We start from the raw sequence: 22,475 nt of genomic DNA on the forward strand, positions 1-22,475 counted from the left end.
CCCCAAGGGATCTCGGGCCTCCGTCTATGATTTTTTTGTCACCTTCCCTGGGACAACACGAATACATCTTGCAAACTGAAAGTAATCGGTTTTTTGGTTCTCGCGAGATGCGAGAATATATAAATAAACAAACAGACAAAAAAGTAAATTTTCTGCTTTGTACATAAATACCTATAAAAATGATTTTACCTACTGTTACTTTTTAAAAAATTATATTATAATCATAATATAAAATTTTTAGACCGCTAAATAATTAATACAATATAGACGTTATAAAATGAAAATATATATGATTCATGACCAATAATATAATTAAATGTTCAAAATATAACAGATTGGTAGCGTCTCGGCCTTTCATCCGAGGGTTCCGGGTTCCAGTTCAGGCATGGCATTCTTCATACGCTATAAAATTCCATTTTCAGATTCCCACTTCCAAGCTTCTCTGTAAGCTTGTGCTGAATTAATTCAAAAAGCGAAAAATTAAAAATTGAAAAGCTAAATTTGTTGAAATTTATCAGGCAAGTCCAATATATTGTATCTTTCCATCTTGTAAATACATATTGTCGCGTTTTCGCTACTCTATCAGGATATTGAGAAATTGACCATTGAAAATGTTTATATAATTACAATTTATTGGTTTGAGAACATAACTAAAATAAGTCAAATCAACAATAATAATAAACGACAATAATAAACAACTCACAATAATAATCATAATAATAATGACAATAATAAAAAAATGTCAATAATAAGCAAATAATAATCATAGTAATCACAACCACAATAATAATAATAATAATAATAGACAGTGATTACAAACAAAACAGAATTTAAAGTAATCGTCAGGATTTATTTACAGGTAGTTAAATACTGAAAACCAAAATTCAGTCCTATTGACAAAATACATTAGAATGACCGCTAGTCTTAACACTTTTAACCACTAGTCTTGTATTAATAACAATAGTACGACAGATAAGACAAGTATAAATTTCTTTTACTGCAAATACCTTCGCTGTTCACAAATAAAACTACCCTAACAATTTATGAATGAAATTTAGTAAATTATCTCTTTCACTTATAGTTTAACAATAACTCACCGAACCATTTCTTGTTTTCGTGTACTGGAAGTACTCGTGACGTCACCTTAATTGCGTCAAACCTGCACTAGAAATTCACTCCTTCACTGACTTCCTCGCAGAATACTCTCGTTTCAAACTCTTATAATAACTCCTCGCTTAGAACTCTATCGTAGCACTCTCTCGCAGACTGACATATCGCAGAACTAATTTCAACTGGTCTTTCTCTGAGTAATTGTACTCCTATCCTCTTTACCTGCCGGACCGGACCCAACTAAAAGCGTGAGAATGATGGTCCGCCCTCACATTTACCCATGAAATTCCAAACCTGGGTCCGGTAACTCTTCTGACGGAACAACATTTGTTTGGGTGTGTCAGTGGGCAGTATTACAAAGGACGATTGTTAATCCTGTTACAATTACTAAAAGGGTTTCTTTCAGCTCCTTTCTGGATTCCTCTCATTGTCAAATAAAAACCGCCTTGGTGCCATGTCTTGGTTTTGTGTATTTATTCTGTATATTAACTTGCAGGTTCATATTTCGTGGTAAATAAAATAATTGTTCGGTTATGTTGAAAGAGTATATTTTCGTTGTTATAATGATCATTATATATTAACATATTTCAGATTTAATTTAACGTGTATGTTACATTGTTGAAGAATATGTGTAATTTACATGTTAACTGTATGAAGTGTAAATTTTGACTGAACAATACTAGAATTATAACACACACAAATGAGTTTTCCAATGATGGTGAGAGACTGCCAGAATCTAACGCGGAGCCGACTTCTATAGCGTAGATGGAGCCGAGTAAACCGCCAGGAACTGTGTGAATCATACGGAGTCGAGTGAATCGTCAGGAACTGTGTGAATGGTATGGAGTTGCGTCTGAACACCTGTTATTATATTTTCTACTACTTTCTACTTAGTTGGTAGGGATCCGTTACTCAGGTCCGTTATACCGGTCTTGTTACAATATAATGATTATTATTCAAAATATTTAGTGCCAAAACATTCGGACAGTTGTTACTGAATTTTTTTTCAAATTCCGTTTTTTACTTTAATAAGCTGAAAATCGTTTTTTATAAATTATATTTTAATATAAAATTATATATTTTGAATTCTCATTAAATATTTCATTTAAATTTAATAATTCAATAATAAAGTTACAAAAAAAAAATGTAATCGATTAAAACATTTTTACTACAAAGTGGTGTAATATTATAATTTATTGTGAAAATAGATGTTTTTAAATACAATAATGCAAGTGTTTTGACTTTACATCGTATATATAAGGCACATTCCTTTAAAAATTATAAGGAGCTGAGTATCCTTACAAAATTCTTTAACACTTTTTAAAAGTTATTCTATCATACCAACATTGACGATTAATTTTATATAAATTTTAAGATAAGAGCTGTTCTGTGAAATTTGTAATATTTTGAATTCTCTAAGATAAAATTTTATCCCGTAAGGGAGTAAAACAAGGCATGGTACTTTGCCCAAGTGAAGAGTTTAGGTGTTATAGACTATTTTGTAAGCAAATTTTACTTTGAACTGTTAACAACGAAGTTATATTATTTGTTTCTTTTAGATTTTTGTTTGATGTATAAACACAGTTAAGTTTTTTTCTACATTTCCATTATTTTTACCAATTCTTTGTAAATACATATAATGATAATCAATAATCGAATTTTTTTCAGTTCTTATTTTTTTAAAGTTATCTTATTTCAATAATCTTTATATAACAGATCATTTCATATAAACAAACCACTAGTCTTTGAATTTTAAAGGTTTAAATTTAATATACATAAATAAACTTATGTTTAACATCTATATTTAAATAAAAAAATCTTGAAATAATTTTATTTAATAAACTAATTAATATAAATGATTTACCGCTATAGTAAAAAGAAAACTGCATGATGCGTAATAATATGACATTAACAGACATATGTCTTAACCTTCCTAAAATTTCAATCTTTAAAAGGATGTAAGGCTATTTAAGTAGCCAGAACGCTTCATAATTTATTTATTTAATTTGAAACAATGCGTTACAGTTTTAAATCTTCAACTATTACGCGTACATCCCTATCTTGCAGAAACTCTCACCTGATATCCAATTCTAATACATACTCAATATAGTGATTATTGCCACAAGAGTTGTAAAAAGTCTGGGATTATACTTTTCGTTTGACACTAGATGAAATATTCTTTAGCTCTATTTATCAAACAAGCGAACAATAGACTAAGCTAAAAAGCAATATAATAGATTTAAAAATATAACAAAAAGATTTAATTAAACAATATACTAATTAAATTAATACAATATCAATTAAAATTATCAAAAGAGTTTTGAATAAAAAATGACCTTTACAATTAATATAAATGTCTAATAGCACTGTAAAGTAACTGTTTTACTTTATTTCAGTTTGGACTGCTCAAAACAAGATTGTATTTATTTTTAATTTTCAGTTTAATAAAATAGAAAACAGAAATGTTTTAAAAACCGTTTACAAACAATTAAAATCTGAAATTGAGGCACTTTTCAACTGTTAAACAGTTACACTACCCGTCTACTAATTTTTATATCTGTGAAAGTAATTAATACACTTAATAATTTTAATTAGTACTTTTTAAAATTTACTGATGATGACTGCCTAATAATGAAAATGCCAAACTGATTTTTATTTTATATAAACTTATTTAAGCGTTACCATTTATTATTTTAATATTCTTTTAAAATAGCTCTAAAACTTATTTTTGCGTTATTACTGAATAAAAAATAAAATAATATTATTTTACAATTGCCAATCTCCGTAGCGGAGTGATAGAATCACTATTTTTCATCCAGAGGTTCTGGGTTCGAGTCCCGGTCAAGCATGGGATTCTTTCACACACTACAAAAAAATGTCATTCATTGTAATCCATCCGCAGCTGTTACAGGGTATCAGCTAGAGCAATAGGAATACACAGGAGTTAATTACGGTTGGATTTCAATTATAGACATCTCAAGTCAAATATAAAGATTCAGTACATCTATAAGAATCGTTTGTTAAATTCTCGGCCTGATACGGAGATAGGGCAAGTATGGTCAAATGAGTGTGAGTGTAATCTTTGTTAAGCATGAAGTGCTTAACAAGCACTTGCTTTGTTAAGCATGAAGTTTTATACTCGTGCGTTTAGTTGCTTGTTGTGGCGATCGAGTAAGGCTAACAAGTCGTGACATTTTCTGAAAAATGGATATAATTGAATTTCAAGCTCAGAAAGTACTTTGTTTTAAAAATTTTAAACCGACAGACATATAAAAAGAGTTAAATTCCACTTTAAAGGAGTTTTCCCTTTCGTTTCTGACCTTAAAAAATTGGAATACTGAATTTAAACTTTGTCGTACATCCACTCAAGATGATGAACGCTCGAGACAACCGATGTAATCAAAATCCACAATGCTGTATTTGATTTTGTGATGCCCAAAACCGTTACATCGTCACATGATCCACACTTTAATGATCCCCCGACTGAAGGTACGCGATCTTGCTGACATCGCAAACATCTCTATAGTCTGTGTTCATTACATTTTTTTACGATGTTTTAAGTAGGAAAAAGCTTTGTTTTCGATCGGATTTATAGACTTATTTACCGTGAAATCCGCTGAGTGTCTTTGTACAGTAGATGAAACATACGAGTAGATTCACTATTACACGCTAGAGACCAATCAATGGGTGGGACAGGTGAAAGTGCGCCGAAGAAATCGGGAACGTTCCACTACAGGATAAATCATGGAAAAATCATGACATCTTTCTGGGATTTTCGTAGTGTAATGCTTACCTGGAAAACAGCACAATGATCATCGGAGAGTATTACACTCCACTGTTGAACGGATTAAAGAGTGCTATTTAAGCTAAACATTCACATCTAGCCAAAAAGGAAGTGCTCTTTCTCCTCGGTAATCCGCCTGCATAAACTTCTCGGATTGTTACTGTAAAACTGCATGACCTAAACTTTGAAGTGCTTTTACATTTACCGTATTCGCCGGGTTTGGCTCCCAGCCGTTACTTTCTCTTCTCAAATGTAAAGAAATAATTCGCTGGATGAAGATTCACTTCAAATAATGAGATCAAAGCTGAGCTTATTTTTCAGAGCTAGACAAATCGCACTATACATAAAGTAATAAAACGTTGGAAAGTCGTTCGTCTAAACGTATCTAATTACAAGGTGACTACGTTAAAAATGTTCTGAGGGAGCACATTGTAGATAATATTCGTTTTAATTTTCAAAAAAAAAAATTTAAGAGAGTCAATTACACATTATCATTCTCGACCTAATTTCATCTGAAATTTTAATAAATCTTTTCGTTGGATCTCATTTTATAGTTTTTGGTCCTAATTTTTTTTATTCAAGATGCGTACAAACCTTCTGACTGAATTATCGTTTTTATCGCCTTAACTTGGTATTTTTAGAAAATCGTATTCCTTTTTGTATAAAGTATGTAGGCAAACTACATTTTATTTTTTTCTAATTTTTTTGTATTGGAGCATTTGTTTAATCTTTAACATAAACTCTGTTTTTCAAAGGTTATTTATATTAATTAAATTTCTGATTTCTCATTTATTTTTATCCCACCGAGCTGGTCTAGCGGTTAACTGGTCGTCGCAAATCAGTTGTTAAACAGCTGATTTTCGAAGACGAAGGTTCTGAACTTTGAATCCTAATAAGAGCTAGTTGCTTTTAGGATAATGGATACCAGTGTAGTTTGGTGGTTGAGGTTCAATTAACAAGACGTCTCAGGAATGGTTAGCCTGAGTCTGTAAAAGACTACACCTCATTACATGTCATATATATCATTCTCATCTCATTGGGTCGTGAGGAGGAGTTTTTGTTTTATAATAGTTGAACAGATTACAACGTACACATTAAGAAAAATAAAATATTTATTTTTATATTTTCTTAATAACTCTTAATGATGACTAACAGTTATCATCTAACTTAGTATGTCTTTTAAACGATATTTGACCGTTTCTTTTTTTTCTAAAAATGAAATTATAATAATTAAGTACACTAAGTTAAGTTATCAATAAAATATTAAAATTTGATTTCCTATAAAATAACAAATTCAATGAAAAAAATAATTACCATTGTTTCACTCATTTTAATTTTGTTTAATAAAATTTGTTTTATGAAGATACAAAAGATAAGTTATTTCTTTATTCTTTCTTTTTGACGAAAAAAATACGTTAAAAAACTATTTTAATTATTTACGGTTAACCTGTTTTTAATCTTTACTTTTTTATTAAATTTCCATCAAAGGATCAAATAGTACTTTATTTAAAATTTCAACGTCATTTATTCTTCGTGTCCGATCAACATTCAACTTTTTCCCAATTTCTCATCTCCGCTAATTTATGGTTTTTACTCAACACATTTATCTGTATTTATTTTTTTAATATTTTCAACATATTTAAAATGTACTTCATTTTTATTTTTTTAAGTTTTAAAAATTACTAAATATCATGACAAAGAAAAATAATTTTAAATTAATTTACAGATTTTCTTTAAATACATTATTTAAATTAATAAGTAATGTACTCGTGTATTATTAATTAGTTTTTGTATAATTATAAAAAAAGAAGATAAATATGTAAACTTACTGAATTAGATTTTTAAAAAGTAAGGAAAACCATATAATAACAATGTTTAGTTCTTACTAATGAGGTATACACCTTCCTATTTTTACTATAATCGATTTCCACCTATTTTCATTTTATATATATATATATATATATATATATATATATAATTACCATTTCCATGGGGGAGTTTTAGTGTCTCCTCTACCTTTCTTCTGGGAAATTCTGAATTCAAATCTCGACCAGGTTTTAATGTTACATACGTTAAAAATTCATCTACCCTCAACCAACAAAAATTTGATGTTAACTTGTAATTTGAATAATAAATAAATAATTATTTAATAATAAACAAGCAATTATTTATTATTAAGGCCTAATTGTATTAGACCTATTACAATTTACGTGTAACTACCTTTTTTAAATCATTGAAAATAAAACATCTTCACTAAGTAAAATTTCCTGTAGAGGATAAACTAATAAAAAATTTCAAAATCCTTTTTTTATTTTATTCGAATTATTCTTATATATGTATATATATATATATATATATATATATATATATATATATATATAAATACATAGAGAAAGTTTTTCTGTTTGTTGGTTTATTTGTTTCGCATCATGCAAAAACCAAACAATCAATTGCTTTCAAACTTGCAGGATACATTTGTATTATACTATGGAAGTTTTTAATTCATAGATCGAGGCCCTAACTCTTTTACCAGAGTTCCTTAGACTCATCTTTGTATGTACTTATTTACGCTTATTATATATTTATGTGTACTGTATAAAATATGCATACATATGTATACACCTACAGTTCTCTGAGGGATTTCAACGGAAACTCCTCTCTGAATATATTTTTTTTTGTATTCAAATTAACTTATGGTTCCGATAAATTAGAACTGATTCTAAATTAAACACTGTGGCAAAAAAAAATTTACCAACGGAGCAAAAATCAGGGTGAAATAACTGTCAAACACAATGTTTCCCAGCATACATTTATCTTTTTCTTATTTTAATATCCCAAATCAACTTCCGGAATATTAAAGTACAATTTTGAATCATTCTGTACACACATGGCCTGATGCTTGAGAGCGTTCTCCGCATACGTTTTCCCTGTATGGAGGGTTATCTTCATATCCATTAGTTTTAATAAAAGATGTATATTTTTCAATCTACTCAAACTGAAAATATTAAAAAAGAGATATTATTTATATAGTATATTTCCTTTCTAAATATGATGAAACATCTATTGGTGGTATTCGTCCAACTAACAAAATGATCATTATTTTAGAAATGTTACAATTTCTTGAAACGTTTTTCCTTGTTATTGTAAATAAAAAGTAAGATTTTATATTTTTTGTTACTTGTAAATTGAAATACAGTATTTTTATATCTATAATAAATAAATAACAAATGAAGTACATCGTCAGCGATAATCAATTTTAATTTTCCCAAATATTTATAAAATAATTTCAGTTATAAAATATGCTGCGGCACACCTTGTATTTATTTATTTTAGGACTGAGTAAAGATAAATTCTCTTTACTTATGGGCTGTCACGTTTAGTTTTCTGAATATTTCAACAATCAAAAAACTAATTTTAATAAAATTTTAAGAATTTTTACCAGCACTAGAAAAATAAAAAACTTTATTTTATTTCCAGCTATTTTCCCGGTTGGATTTGCTACTCTATTCGTAATTGTTCTACGATAAACATTTAATCTTAAAATTCTTAAAATAATAATATATACGTTTAATTTATTCTAACCATTGTCGCCGCTTAAATTTTTATCCTCTCACATTCTTTTCTACAATCACAGTAATCAATTTTTAATCGCTTTACCAAATAATTCCAATGAACTGAAAATATTTTTTTATAATTTCATTTTTTTATAATATTGTCAAAAACTTCTTTCTAATGTAATCGCTCTTAAAATATATTCAATTTCAAACTTATTAAATAAACTACTTTTTATTATTTTACTGTTACGTCTCACTTCAAAACCATCTGGTAGTGTATTTTTTTTTTTTTTTTTATAGTTCATATACAAATAAATTGCCGATCTCCTATGCGAAGAGGTAGTGTCTCGGTCTACTATCCGGGGGTACTGGGTTCGAATCCCCATTAGGAATGAAATTTTTCATACGCTAAAAAATTACATTTCCATATTTAAGGCTTTCATTTCCATTTACAAGCTCTACAGCTTCTCTCTAGTAAACTAATCTATCAAAAGCAAAAAAGAGTATATTATTTAATTTTAAATTATTTTAAATTTATAATAAACATTACTAAATTATATAAAAGAATCTGCTATAAAATTTTATTAATAGAATTTTTACTAATAATTGTATAATTATACAATTATTAATATACTCGTAATAAAATATACTCTTAAATAATGTTAATAAACTACGGGAATCCTTAAGTAAGTTTCCAACTCTTAAATGTAAAAAAATAAGATTTAGCAAATTCTTCTATCTCTAAAAGATCTTTTTTTTTGTGAGACAACCACACCACATGCCCTCATGGTGACAATTTAAAGATTCTAAATAGATTGGTTAAGATTGTGATGCATCATTTTAAAGGGAACTGAAAAAAAAATTTGATGTAAAAAACAGGGCTACAATAATCCTAACCAGTATAGCATAACTATAATATTCTTCATAAGCTTACAATATATCCCAAACAATGAACACCTTTTTTTTTGTATTGCTTTATTTACAAACAGTTTCCGTGCCCGCGGTGGTTGCCTGGGGGGCTTGGGGTGTTGCAGACTTCTACCGAAAAAAAATATTTTCAGGTAGAAGAATTTGCTAAATTAAATTTTTTTCTAAGTATAACTATTGAAAAGTTATTTAAGACTTTCCATACGTATTAATATTATATATATATATATATATATATATATATATATATATATATATATATATATATATACATATATATATAAATATAAAATAGAGGAAAGTAATACTAGAGGAAAAACTGGAGAATGTAATAAATAAAAAAATTGAGTTGAAACATAGTTTTTTAGTTTTGGCATAAAATAACGTTTTTAAATTATTAAAAAAAAAAAAAACTTATTGGTTACATTAATAAAGAATTTAATTCTTAGAAAATTAATGTAAATAAAATCAATAAAAAATACACGAAAAAGTACATGAAAATAATGTATTCTTTAATGCATAACAATACGTACAAATATGGAAAATACTGAATTACAATTTTAGATTAAAAGGAACAGCCTTCTATTACTAGAAAAAATTGTAAAAACAAAATAAACTTCTAAAACCAAATAAAATAGCATAAGTTATTCTTACATTAAATCAACTGTTCAAAATGTCTGCCATAAACCTGAAAACATATTTCAGCATGAAGAGTTACAGATGAGATAGCATTTTCTAACATACTTGGGTTGTTTTTGAATTCTTTAGTGGCCCACGTAATTCTTTATAAAAGTCCATTTGCACTTTCTGAATTTTGTGCGTACGCTTTCATATATTCTCACAAAAATAAATCCAAGGAATATGATTTTTTTGTTTATTACACCCTATTTCGTAAAAAAATAATGGTGATACAGTTCTGGGACCCATTTTTTAAAAACTTTTCAGGTCAAAAACCATACGAAACCACTAAATTCGTCCCTAAATTTACTTTTCCAGAATTTCAGCTGGACTTTATTATATTATAGCGGAGGAGCAACAATCGGAGCGAAATCCTTCACTAGCTGTAGTTCGCTAACGAAGCATTCTCGAACCCATGTTTATATGAACTCTTTCATTATTTTAATTACGGAAGTACGCCTAAGAAGTTTAGCAGAATCCTCCCGGGACTTTCTCTCGCTCTCACTCTCTCTCACCCCTCTCTCACCCCCCTTCCCTTTCACCCTGTGTGTGTGTGTGTGTGTATGTGTGTGTGTGTGTGTGTGTGTGTGTGTGTGTGTGTGTGTGTGTGTGTGTGTGTGTGTGTGTGTGTTGTGTGTGTGTGTGTGTGTGTGTGTGTGTGTGTAAAACCTACATATATTTTTTATCTTTTATTATGATGTCACTAGCAGAAACACTAATGCAATCATCAGATATTATACAATGTATCTAATCAAAAAAAATTATAGAACGTAAAATACATTTGTGTGTGCTTGTATATCTGCTTGTTGTAAATCTATCAATAAATAAATAAAATGTATTTAAGTTACAAATTTAAAGGTAAAATCATGTTCTAATTATTGGGTTTATTTTATAAGATAAAAAAAACATAATTTTATTATCACTGAATTGTCACTTTCGTGATAAAACATCATCACTTTTATAATTTACATATCCAGCTAAATAAGCTATCATTATCGAAGTAAGAGTTATTGTTTACTTATTGAAAATATTATCACGAAATTTTCAATTTTTAGATCTATGATGGCCTTTTTTTAATTAAGTTTTTAGCAACATTTAATAAATTTGTTTTATTGTTTTCCCGAGCTTTATAATTTTAATAATAACGATTTTAAATAGTTTTGAATTTATTAATTAATTTTTTTTTTAAATATATGTTGAAGCTTGGGTTGAATCTTGTTATTTTTAAAATTTTCTTTTTAAAATTTGTTAACACGGGTTCCCGGTAAGATATCACAAAAAATATAGATTAAAAATTATCTTTCCAATTCATAAATCCGTACTATTAAACTTTTTATTGGTTGAAAATATTATTGTTTTAATTAATAATTTTTTATGTAAAGATATTAATAATGATAATAGAAATCCAATCCCTTAACAATAGAAATATTAGAATTAGTCTTAAATGCTTTCGTTTGTCGTAATAGAATTAGGTATTACAAATCTTTTTTAAACTTTAATTTCAAAACGTTTCAGATGTTTACTTTAATATCTTTATGAGTAAGTGAATTAATTTTATTACTGATTATAACCAACTTTGATAAAATATTATTGTTACCACTTCCTTATATTATTCATCCTTCGTAATTTTACTTTCCTAAATAACAAAATTCTTAAAATTTCCAGTATTATGGAATTCTTTATCTTAATATTTAACTCTTAATTTTTTTCTTCAACACTATATTTTATTAGTAATTACATTTAATTCTAATTTTCATAAATGCTATCATTTCCTAACTTTTTATTACAAGTATTTCTGGTGACTCATTTTTCACGCCAACGAAAGGAATAATATGATCAGGAAATATTAGCATCTATAATGTCAACAAAATTGACCTATATTCTTTTAACATTCGTCTAACAAGAAAACATTTTATCATACAAATGTACATATAATGTATAGTACTAGTTCACAAAAGAAAACAGAAACTATATATACGTCGTTAAAATGTCATATTGTAATGTCAGACAAACATCAATAAGGGCTATTATAATTTGAGAAAATAGTATAGAATTCATTATAACCAGATATGAAGCGTGAACTTCGTTAAGGTGAAAAGAAATTTGTATGTGAAAATAGCGTTACTTATAAAAAAAGTTTGAAGTTCTACTTCTTTTTCATTTTTTTTAAATATACAAGTACCACCTATTTTATACTTTTTTTCCTGTTTATCCTCAGGTAACTACCCGTTTAATTAATACTTCAGAGGATGATATGTATGAGTGTAAATGAAGTTTAGTCTTGTACATTCTCAGTTCGACCAATCCTGAGATGTGTGGTTAATTGAAACCCAATCACCAAAGAACACCGGTATCCACGATCTAGCATTCAAACCCATGTAAAAATAACTGGCTTTACTAGGACTTGAACGCTGGAACTCTCGGCTTCCAAATCAGCTGATTCGGGAAGACGCGTTCACCACTAGACCAACCCGGTGGGTTACCTATTTTATACTAGAAAAAATTATGTTTAAAACCAGAAGCGAGATAGATAAACATCAAATTCATATTTATGAATTGGACATATTTAATACACAGTTATTTAGTTTTCTACTCAGAAAATCAATTAAGAAAAAGAATCGCATACTAATAGCAGTATATTAATAGCCTCTTAAATTTTGTAATATATATATATGAGAGAAAAAGAGAGACGTTATTATATTTTACATGTAATAATATTTTACGTATATTAGACTTTATATATACTTATAAACTTTATTATACTTCCTCTCTATAGAGATAGAACAAGATCGAGAGGAAGAGATATGGTGGTGGGGAATAAACTCATACATACACATATATTCATGTAAACGGCAATAAACGTATATTGTACATAAAAAAAAGAAAAAATGTTCAAATTTAATGAAAACTTTTATTCTTGTTAGAAAATATATAAATTTAATCCCATATAAAAATTATATCCTTTTTTTTGCAGAAATAGAAGAGAGAGGAGAGGGAAAATATTCTTTTTGTTAATATCTTGAAAAACTAACGCTTTTCAACAAAAATATTTTATCCACTTCTTCAAAGCTTACAAAGAAAAAACTTTTAAAAATATAATAAAAACTTTATTTTTTATTTTTTTAATTATAACACTATCTCATTCGTTTTTAAATATCGAATTTTAGAGGTCAAAATATATAAAGCTACTAACAATTTACTAAACTCTTAAAATGGCGATGAATTTATTAAAGTTTAATTAAATTTATTTAAAAATATTATTTACATATTTTAATAGGTTTTAATTATTACAGTTTTTTATGAGTTATTTCGTCTGTTTTATTTCAAATTTATTAGTTTTACTTTAATTTTTGGTTAAAAAAAAAGTTACTTATATGAAAAAAATCGTTCACAAGAAAAGCAGACGTGTGAAAACCTGCATCTTAATAAGAATAATAAATGAATAAAACAAACGACCTAAAGAGACTGCTGCTATGAGTATGAGCAATAGTGTTTTGAATGCTTACATTTATTTTTTATCCTAAATCTTTTTACGAATTTTCGTGGAAAATACTTTTAATATATCATTACACTGTACTCGCTAAATAATAACTTGTAAAAACAAAAAAAAAACAGTAATTAATACAAGCACTAAAATACGTAAATATCTTTAGAATTCATTATGTAATTCTTAATTCTATATGTAAACAGTTTATTTCACTTTTAAATAATCAACTAAGCTTTACTGCAAGAGAAATTCCACGTACCAAACGATAAAAACGATCGTCCAAGTCAGTCTTTATTAAATATTAAGATTTAAAAGTACATAAGAAAAGTATGAAGGATGAAATTCAGAACTTCCTCCTTCTTTGAAATCGATTAAAAAAAGTTACCTTACCTAAATAGGATTTTTATATTCGTACAAGCAAAATAGCTTTCTCTCAACCTTACTTTATTTTATTGAAGTTATTGATTAATTTTAACTTCTCTTTTTGTACTTACATTCACTTTTATTAATTCCTTTAAAACTACAGATGATAATTTTAGATCATTTTTTAATGTAACGACTGTTTAACTTTTACCTTTGTGAATATCAGTTAAATAACCTTGTTTTTTTACTCAAAACTTTAATTTTAATAAATAATTTTTCTTTTGTTTCAGGTTATCAACAGCATCTCATTTAAAATGATCTAAGTTGAAGTTCTACGTTGATATTTATAGTGAATATTAATATAACAGTACTTTCAAAAATGGTTTAATTCAATTTAAAAAGTGACCGATTATATTACATCATAAACGTTTTTTAAATTGTTCTAAATTACAAAAAAGTTGTTCTTAGGAAACTATTATTACAAAATAATGGTTACGAATATAAATAAGTGAAAAAGAAAAACTGTGTTTCACTGTAACTTAAAAACTTTTTTATGTTAAATGTATAACTTGTATTTTATGTAACATTATAATTAAAAAACTGTGGTTAAGAATAAAATGAATTTATTAAGTTAAAAACAAATAATATATAAATGTTGTACTGTTAGTTTATTTTTAATAAGAAAATTAATTAATTTTAAAAAATAATTAAAATGAAAGAATAACACGATGATATTATACGATTAATTGAATTTAGCACATTTAAATTAATTAAATCTGTCAGAAAAAGTTACAAGAATAAAAATCAGTTATGAATAATTTAAAGAGAAGTTAAAAAGAAGTTTTGTTTTAAATAAAATATTCATTTATAATTGAGAAGAAAAGTTGATTAACTTTTGTTGAAGCAGTTAAACGAAGAAGAAAAATACTAGATAAAAAAGAAAATTATTAACACTTGTTGATATGTGTCAAATGTACGATAGAATTTGACATTACATAATGGATAAGTAATAATTATTATTATTATTATATAATTATTTGAACTTTATAAGAAATGTCTTACCAGTGACAACAGGAATGGTTTTTCTTGTTATATTAATTAGTTCGATATAAATTATTTTTGTTTTTCAATTTATTTCAAGTTAAAATATCGGAATGGAAACAAGCTCTTGGTCAACATTATTAGATGTGGATCAACCACCCGGTTCATTAAATTTTTCATCATTAAATGACACCAGAAACGATACAGATTTCTATTGTAAAGGCAGTGAATCTACAACGTTATTATTTTTTACACAAATATTGTATGCCGTAGTATGCATTGTGGGTCTGTTCGGTAATTCATTAGTAATTTATGTTGTTTTACGTTTTTCTAAAATGCAAACGGTAACAAATATGTATATAGTTAATTTAGCTGTTGCGGATGAATGTTTTCTAATCGGCATTCCATTTCTAATAGCGACAATGAGTCTTCAATTATGGCCATTCGGTGAAATAATGTGTAAAGTATACATGACAACAACTAGTATTAATCAATTTACAAGCAGTATATTTTTAACGATTATGAGTGCAGATCGATATGTCGCTGTATGCCATCCGATATCTGCACCAAAAATGAGAACACCTTTGATATCGAAAATTGTATCGATTACGGCATGGACAGCAAGTGCTTTACTGATGATACCGATATTTAAATATGCAAATATAATGCACGTCGATGAGATGAGATTAAGTTGCAACATACTTTGGCCTGAAACTGAAAATCTTAGCGGTCAAACAGCATTTACGTTATATTCATTTATTTTAGGGTTCGCATTACCACTTTTATTGATATTTTGTTTTTACGTTCTCGTTATAAGAAAACTTAAAACGGTAGGTCCAAAAAATAAATCAAAAGAAAAGAAAAAATCGCACCGTAAAGTAACAAAATTGGTTTTAACTGTAATAACAGTATACGTGTGTTGCTGGTTACCGTACTGGATAACTCAAATGTCATTGATATTTACAGAACCAAATAGATGCCAATCACGATTCGTAATTACAGTATTTTTACTTGCCGGTATATTAAGTTATTCAAATTCTGCGATGAATCCGATATTATACGCTTTTCTAAGCGATAATTTTAAGAAAAGTTTTCTAAAAGCTTGTACATGTGCTGCCGGTAAAGAAGTTAATGCAACATTACATATGGAAAATAGTGTTTTTCCACGTAGACATCATAATCGTGGTGGTTCAGAAAGACATCGACCTACAAAAGGTACTACAGCTATCATATGTCAAGGTGGTGCTGATGATGAAGCCGGTGATACCGGTCTTTTAGTAAGTAAAACAGATCATTCCACGACGGCATTAACAAACGCTTCACGAGCAACAGCATCATCAGAAGCTAATCCACTGATTAAAGATAATTCTGATCCGATTAAAAATGGAGTTAATAATCCACCAACAGTTGAACTATAATCAAAATTGTTGAATTTTAAATCGGAAAAAAATTATATCAAATAATTAAATTATATTTGCAGTTGTCATTAAAAAAAAAAAATTAATTAAAATAGCTTTTTTTATAAAAAGTATATATATATATATATATATATATTAAATGAAATAATCATATTGTTGGATTATATGATTAACCAATACAAATAGCAAACATTAATAAATGGGAGGAGCTACAAAACAATCAACCAATCAGAAAAATATATAATAAAAAAATATTTATTATAAAATCAAATCCTACTGTTGGTTATTGTATAAAATGCCAATACTGAAAAATAAATTGAGGTGAAGTTAATTAACCAATCAAAAATATAGATTATTTTCATCCTTAGACGTCATCTAATAAAAAATACAGTAATAAAATTCAAAAGTACTGATGAAATTTTTATATTACCAATATTTTTACTAAATCTTTATTAAAAATGATTTATTTACCAAATAGGTTTTGCTAATTTAAAAAACAATAAAAGAAAATTTCAAATATAATTTATGAAATTTATATTCCAGAACTTGCTTTTTAAAATTAAAAAGGCTGTAAAATGAATCAGACTTAAAATAATACAAGATATTTCTTTATAATTAGAGGTATTACAATTACATTATATTAATATCGCTGTGAATAAAAAGAAATAATAAAACCAAAAATTATTACCATTGGTTTTGTTATTATTGTCATTATTATTATTATTTTTAATCCTAATTCTTTAATACAAAAAGAAATCCTGGACTTTGATAAAGTATACGTAATATTAATAAAAATATACTACACCTATCTATTTTAAAATATGGTGGATCAAATAACTCTTCAGTATCTACCTCAAAGAAATAATTAAAAAATAATTCAATACGTAAAAAACCTACACTCTTCAGATATATAGTCGATTATTCATAGTAATTAAGAACATCTTTTGATGATAAATCAGGCAAGAGAAAATTTACATAGTTATTGAGCTATATTATATCATCTTCTGTAAATAATTGTACTACTTTAATGATAAAAATAAAACAAATTAACTTTTATATGTTAATTAAATGTTATATTTTGTAATATAATAAAAAATTATCTATAATCGTATAGATACATCATATAATTATTAGTCGATCTCCTGTTTTATTAATTAATTGATTAATTATGAATGTATTTAAATAAATGTGTGTTAAGTAATATTTAATTATATTTATATATTCATATAAATATACATATTATTTTAGATATTAAGATGATTTATTACAATATAATTAATCATAAAATCGCTTGTGTTCCTTTAGCAATAGATTTATAACTAGATAAACAGATTTCTATATGTATGTAAGTAAAAAGAATTTGTTGTTTGAGAAAATTTGAATGTGAGTATGGTAATAAAATAATTATAAAAAATATTTTTTAGACGCCATAAAATATATATAATTTTATGTTTTTGTTTTTCAATAGATGTAAAAAAAAAATATTAAGTAATAATATGACCCATCTCATTTGCATATCATAATAATATTTAATTATAATATTGTAATATAGTTTCTTATAATTGTAATTATAATAAATAATATTACATGTAATAAAATAATTATACTGTTTATAAAATAATTTATAATTGTATTAAAATAGAAGTTGTCTTTTTTTTTATATAAATACATATACTTTAAAATAAGCTTGTAAATATCATTAATTATTAATGGTAGTTTATGATTTAGAATCTATTAAGGTAATAAATATCTAATAACTTCTACCCTCTCTCAGAAATAAAGCAAATTAATTAGCAAACAAGATTATTGAAAATTATTATAGGAATTTTATTTATGAGTTCACGTAATAATATGTATTTATTTCAAAGTTATTAAACTTAAAATATAATCTTCACATATAATCTTTAATAATTTAAAATAGAAATCGATAAAGTTGTTTATTTTTATTTTATTAAAATTATGCGTATTTTTTTAATAGTTTAGAAAAAAATGTTTTATATATAATGAAAACTGATCTGAGTATAAATACTGTTAGATTTGATTAACATTAATTAAATATTATTAAAATAAAAAGATTATTAATAATTGATTATAATGAGGATTAATATAGATTATAAAAAATTAAAAATAATAATAATCTTGCTTTGAGTAAGTCACTTGTAGTACTCTACCTTCTAACTTAGATTTTTTTTTTCATTTTTGTTTAATTTTCAATGCACTTTTTAAAAACATACGTAAATAACAAAAATTAAAAAAATAATAAAACAGAATTAATTATCTTTAAGAAAAAGTGGATCAGAAAACAATGAAATTAAAAAATGTTAAAAATTAGTCGTGGTGCCTAAATAATAAATATAATAATAAAATATGGTGCCTCAATTAAAACACGTCCAGATCAAAAATTATGAATCATTGTCCTTGGATTATTTATCACTTTTCTTTTATCTAAGTTTTAAGCGTTAACTAAGTTCATTCTAGTCAATTTCAACTATTCTTACTCCCCCTCATGTTTAACAAATATTTGTAAAGCAAGGGTAACTAAAATGAGTAACCTTATTTACACAAAAAACCACAAAACATCTCACACAATCTACTATAACAATAAAAAAATATCTTCAATTTGGTTGGTATACTTTAATATTTATTTAAATAATATATCTATACTAATGAGAGTAGCACATATATAGAGAAAATTTCTGATAATCTAATTATTATTCATCCAATAACATTTCATCTTGTAGAAATTATTACAATCAATTTCAGTCCAAGCTCATTCGTACATAGTAGTCCCACACACAATCTTTATCGTAATACAAAATTTTAAAACGAAAAATAAGGATGCTTTGATTTTTTTTTATAAATTATGTGATCATACAAGATAAATTCAAGAGAGGTAAAAATCATATTTTCTTCTGTATTTAATATAATTAATATATATTATGTATATATATAAAATTTTAAATAAAACTTTTAACTAAGTAGTAATATTTCATATCAACTAATAATAATTTTTTAAAGTCTCTCGACAAAAATTATATAATTTATGGAAATAAAAATAAACATTAAACAATGTATAGTCTATTTTTATTTTCTTTACTACCAACTGTTGACGTATTATTTATCGTGAAATATAGTTAAATAGATCATTTAATATATGTTTAATGTAAAATATATATGTACTTGCTGTAAAATTAGAGAAAAATTTTTAAAACTACATTTTTCTTATGTTCCATTTGTTTTATGTAGAAAAAAGTGTAGTATAACCCAAACGGAGAATGGTGGCCCTTGAAGCTTGAGCTAAAATACAATAACAGACAGATATAGTCTAAAAAGTTCACTACTACTATTTGAAAAAAAAACATCAGCTAACAAATATTGTGCGCCAGCTGAAGACACTGTTTGTTACCATTCATTATTATTATTATTATTACTCATATTATCTGTAAGTTGATGTTATCAGTTCATACATTTAATGTTCGATGTTTGGAAAAATATCTAATACTTTTACTCCTTACTGTTAAGTTAACTCTCCGTTATTAATACCAATCTTTTTATATCAATTTAATGTAGAACTTTGATTCTTGTTCATCATACTCAAGGGCAAACATTCTCAGTCCGACCTATAAGGTTTTTATATCTAGTCGTTAATGTAAAAACAATATAATTTCAAATTATCTTACAAATTTATAAATCACAGTATATTTGTTTAAAATAATTTTTAATAAAAAACTTTTTAAAATTTAGTGTGATTATCAATATAAATTAAAATAAAATAAAAAAATAAGAAAACTATTTCAAATTAACTGTGATGTTAATTAATAATAAATTAATTATGTAATTAATTTTTTAATTAAGTTATTTATTTTTAAAAATGTTATAAATATTTATATGTTAATTATATTGACGATATTTTAAACATTGTCTCCTTTTCGGACACGTCCTGAGCCAGCCAGGGTCTTACGGCCAACATAATATTGTATTATAAACATAAATAAATAATAAATAAAGGCGGTGAGATCTTGTACCGTTGTCTGGAAAGGCCACTTTGAAAATTTCGTCGATAATAAATTTATTAGTGTAAGATGTTTCTCGAAGTTTTTTTTTTATTATTAAAAAAATACTATATAATTTTTATAAACTAAAAATAAAAATTAACTCTCAAAAACTATATTTAATATGGAACTTAATAAAATCTATGTATTAATTTTAAAAATGTTTTGTACATAATTAATTACCTCAATATAAGAGTTGTATGTAATTTTTATTAAAAAACTTCCAACGTTTTTATTAAATTATAAAATTATTGCTAAAACAAAGAAACTTTTCAATTCACCCACTCCGTTAATAGACCTTTTTATTAACTTTACTATTAATTAACGTAAATGCCATTTTTATGATTAATATTTATTTATCTATACGAATAAACTTATACAAAAAAAAGATATACAAAAAAAAGTACGAAAAATAACTACTTTTCGTGTCTACATACTTAAAAACAACCTATTTTTTCCTCTACAGCATACTTCTAAAACATAACTTCTACAAAAGTTTCCAATAATAAAATTACACATAGGTGACAAACATGTCTCGTATGTCCGTAGATTATAAACTAATTTGAATGTTATGCTAGTTCAATACAAATCCGATTATAGATTTTCTAGAGGAAAAAGAGATTATTACGTATTATAAACCCGTCGATCTCTTTTTGTTTCGTTTTTGATCATCTGTGACCATGAAAACAAACTAATCTTTTTTGTTTTTGTTCTCTTTAACCTTTCTTCAATGTTCTTTTATACGTCTGGAAAAGTCCTTTTTTATTTCTTCTTACTATTTATTCCCTTTAGATATTCTTTGGGATTTTTCTTCCTGGAAACCTTTAAAACACTTTATTTTTTTTGCTGAAGTCGTTTCTTTAAGTTTTTAAGTCCTATTTCTTCTAGTTTGTCCTTTCCAACTTTTATCTTAATTAGTTTTCCTATTTTCAAAAAAAGGTTATATATTATTTTCGTTAATCTTTCTTCAGCCATTGATGACCATAATCGGTGAAGATGGTCATAAAATTAATTCTTCTTTTTCTAATTTCATCTGTTACTTTTCGATAATAACTGTAAATTTTAGAATTTGATCTTACATCATAATTCCCATATTCTTTAATATTTTCCTTAAAATTCTTTTTTTCTTTTCCAAATCTTCTATTGCATCTTTAAATTCCATTTCAATCTTTTTTAATAACATTAATCTCATTTCTTATATTTGTAAGAAAAAACATTCAACTTTTGAATCTGTCGATTCAGAAATACTTGAATATGAATGACATTAATTTTCAAAATATAAAAAAGGAATTTCTTTTAAATAAAATTAAATTTCTCAAATTTACCTTAGTGCAGCTTTCACATAGACAGTAAAGAAATTAACTGGTGGGAGATGGACGGTGTGTTGGGATAGGGCAGGACCTACGAACGTTATTATCGTAGGCCCGGTTAGGTTTGGCTACGCTAAAAATTCTGGGGGAAGTGGTGATTTTTTACTTTTCAAGACAAAGTAAAAAAAAACTCCGGGTCAACAAACCGGATTGTTAGTTTTCATAATCATCGTTTATCAGTTTATATGATCGCTGTTGTTTAATGCTACTGAAACTAGATTCAAAGAGATGCACACATACTTTTAATGGAAGAAAACCTTTGGTAGAATTTTATTACATGCCTATATTATTTTGGTAGTGAGGATTCAATTAAAAGTACTTTCATTGTGGTCTAAATTTAAAAAAAATCATTACCTCCGTAATTACGTAAAAAATTCTTTATGAGGCGGTAAAACCACAACTAAAAGAAATTATATACTGTAACACCATTTATTTATACGTGGAATGAGACAAAGAATTTGAAATTCTCATCTAGGCATATTCCACTTAATTTCTAAACCACAAAAAAAGTAGAACAGAACATAACTACCGTGACAAAATTTGATGTTATTTCAACAAATAGAATATTACAATCCTACAATTAATTTGTTACTAATGAGATTTAGTATTTAATTCTTGTCAACATTATTATTACACGCACATTCTTAATACAAGAAAAATATAAAATATTTTAGAACAAAAAAATAGCTGT

General features: G+C 26.1%; 2 protein-coding genes across 2 annotated transcripts in view; both read left to right on the forward strand.

Annotated features, from left to right (window-relative positions):
- The window catches only part of LOC142322730 (uncharacterized), a 149,234-nt gene extending 135,018 nt beyond the window's left edge, over positions 1–14,216 (forward strand). The window contains exon 2 of the mRNA XM_075361807.1: positions 14,194–14,216. Coding sequence (XP_075217922.1) covers positions 14,194–14,216 — 23 coding nt within the window. The remainder of the gene's footprint in view (positions 1–14,193) is intronic.
- Positions 14,217–14,761: 545 nt separating this feature from the next.
- On the forward strand, positions 14,762–16,362 carry LOC142322731 (somatostatin receptor type 2-like). The gene has a single exon (XM_075361808.1). It carries the CDS (start codon positions 15,058–15,060, stop codon positions 16,360–16,362), a length of 1,305 nt encoding a protein of 434 aa, XP_075217923.1. The 5' UTR covers positions 14,762–15,057.
- The last annotated feature ends 6,113 nt before the right edge of the window (positions 16,363–22,475 follow it).

The sequence above is a fragment of the Lycorma delicatula genome, chromosome 4, assembly GCF_047948215.1.
Source record: "Lycorma delicatula isolate Av1 chromosome 4, ASM4794821v1, whole genome shotgun sequence".
Taxonomy (NCBI): domain Eukaryota; kingdom Metazoa; phylum Arthropoda; class Insecta; order Hemiptera; family Fulgoridae; genus Lycorma; species Lycorma delicatula.

Bases quoted from the DNA above. Each gene is read 5' to 3' on its own strand.
- LOC142322731 (XM_075361808.1), top strand. From the start codon at position 15,058: ATGGAAACAAGCTCTTGGTCAACATTATTAGATGTGGATCAACCACCC.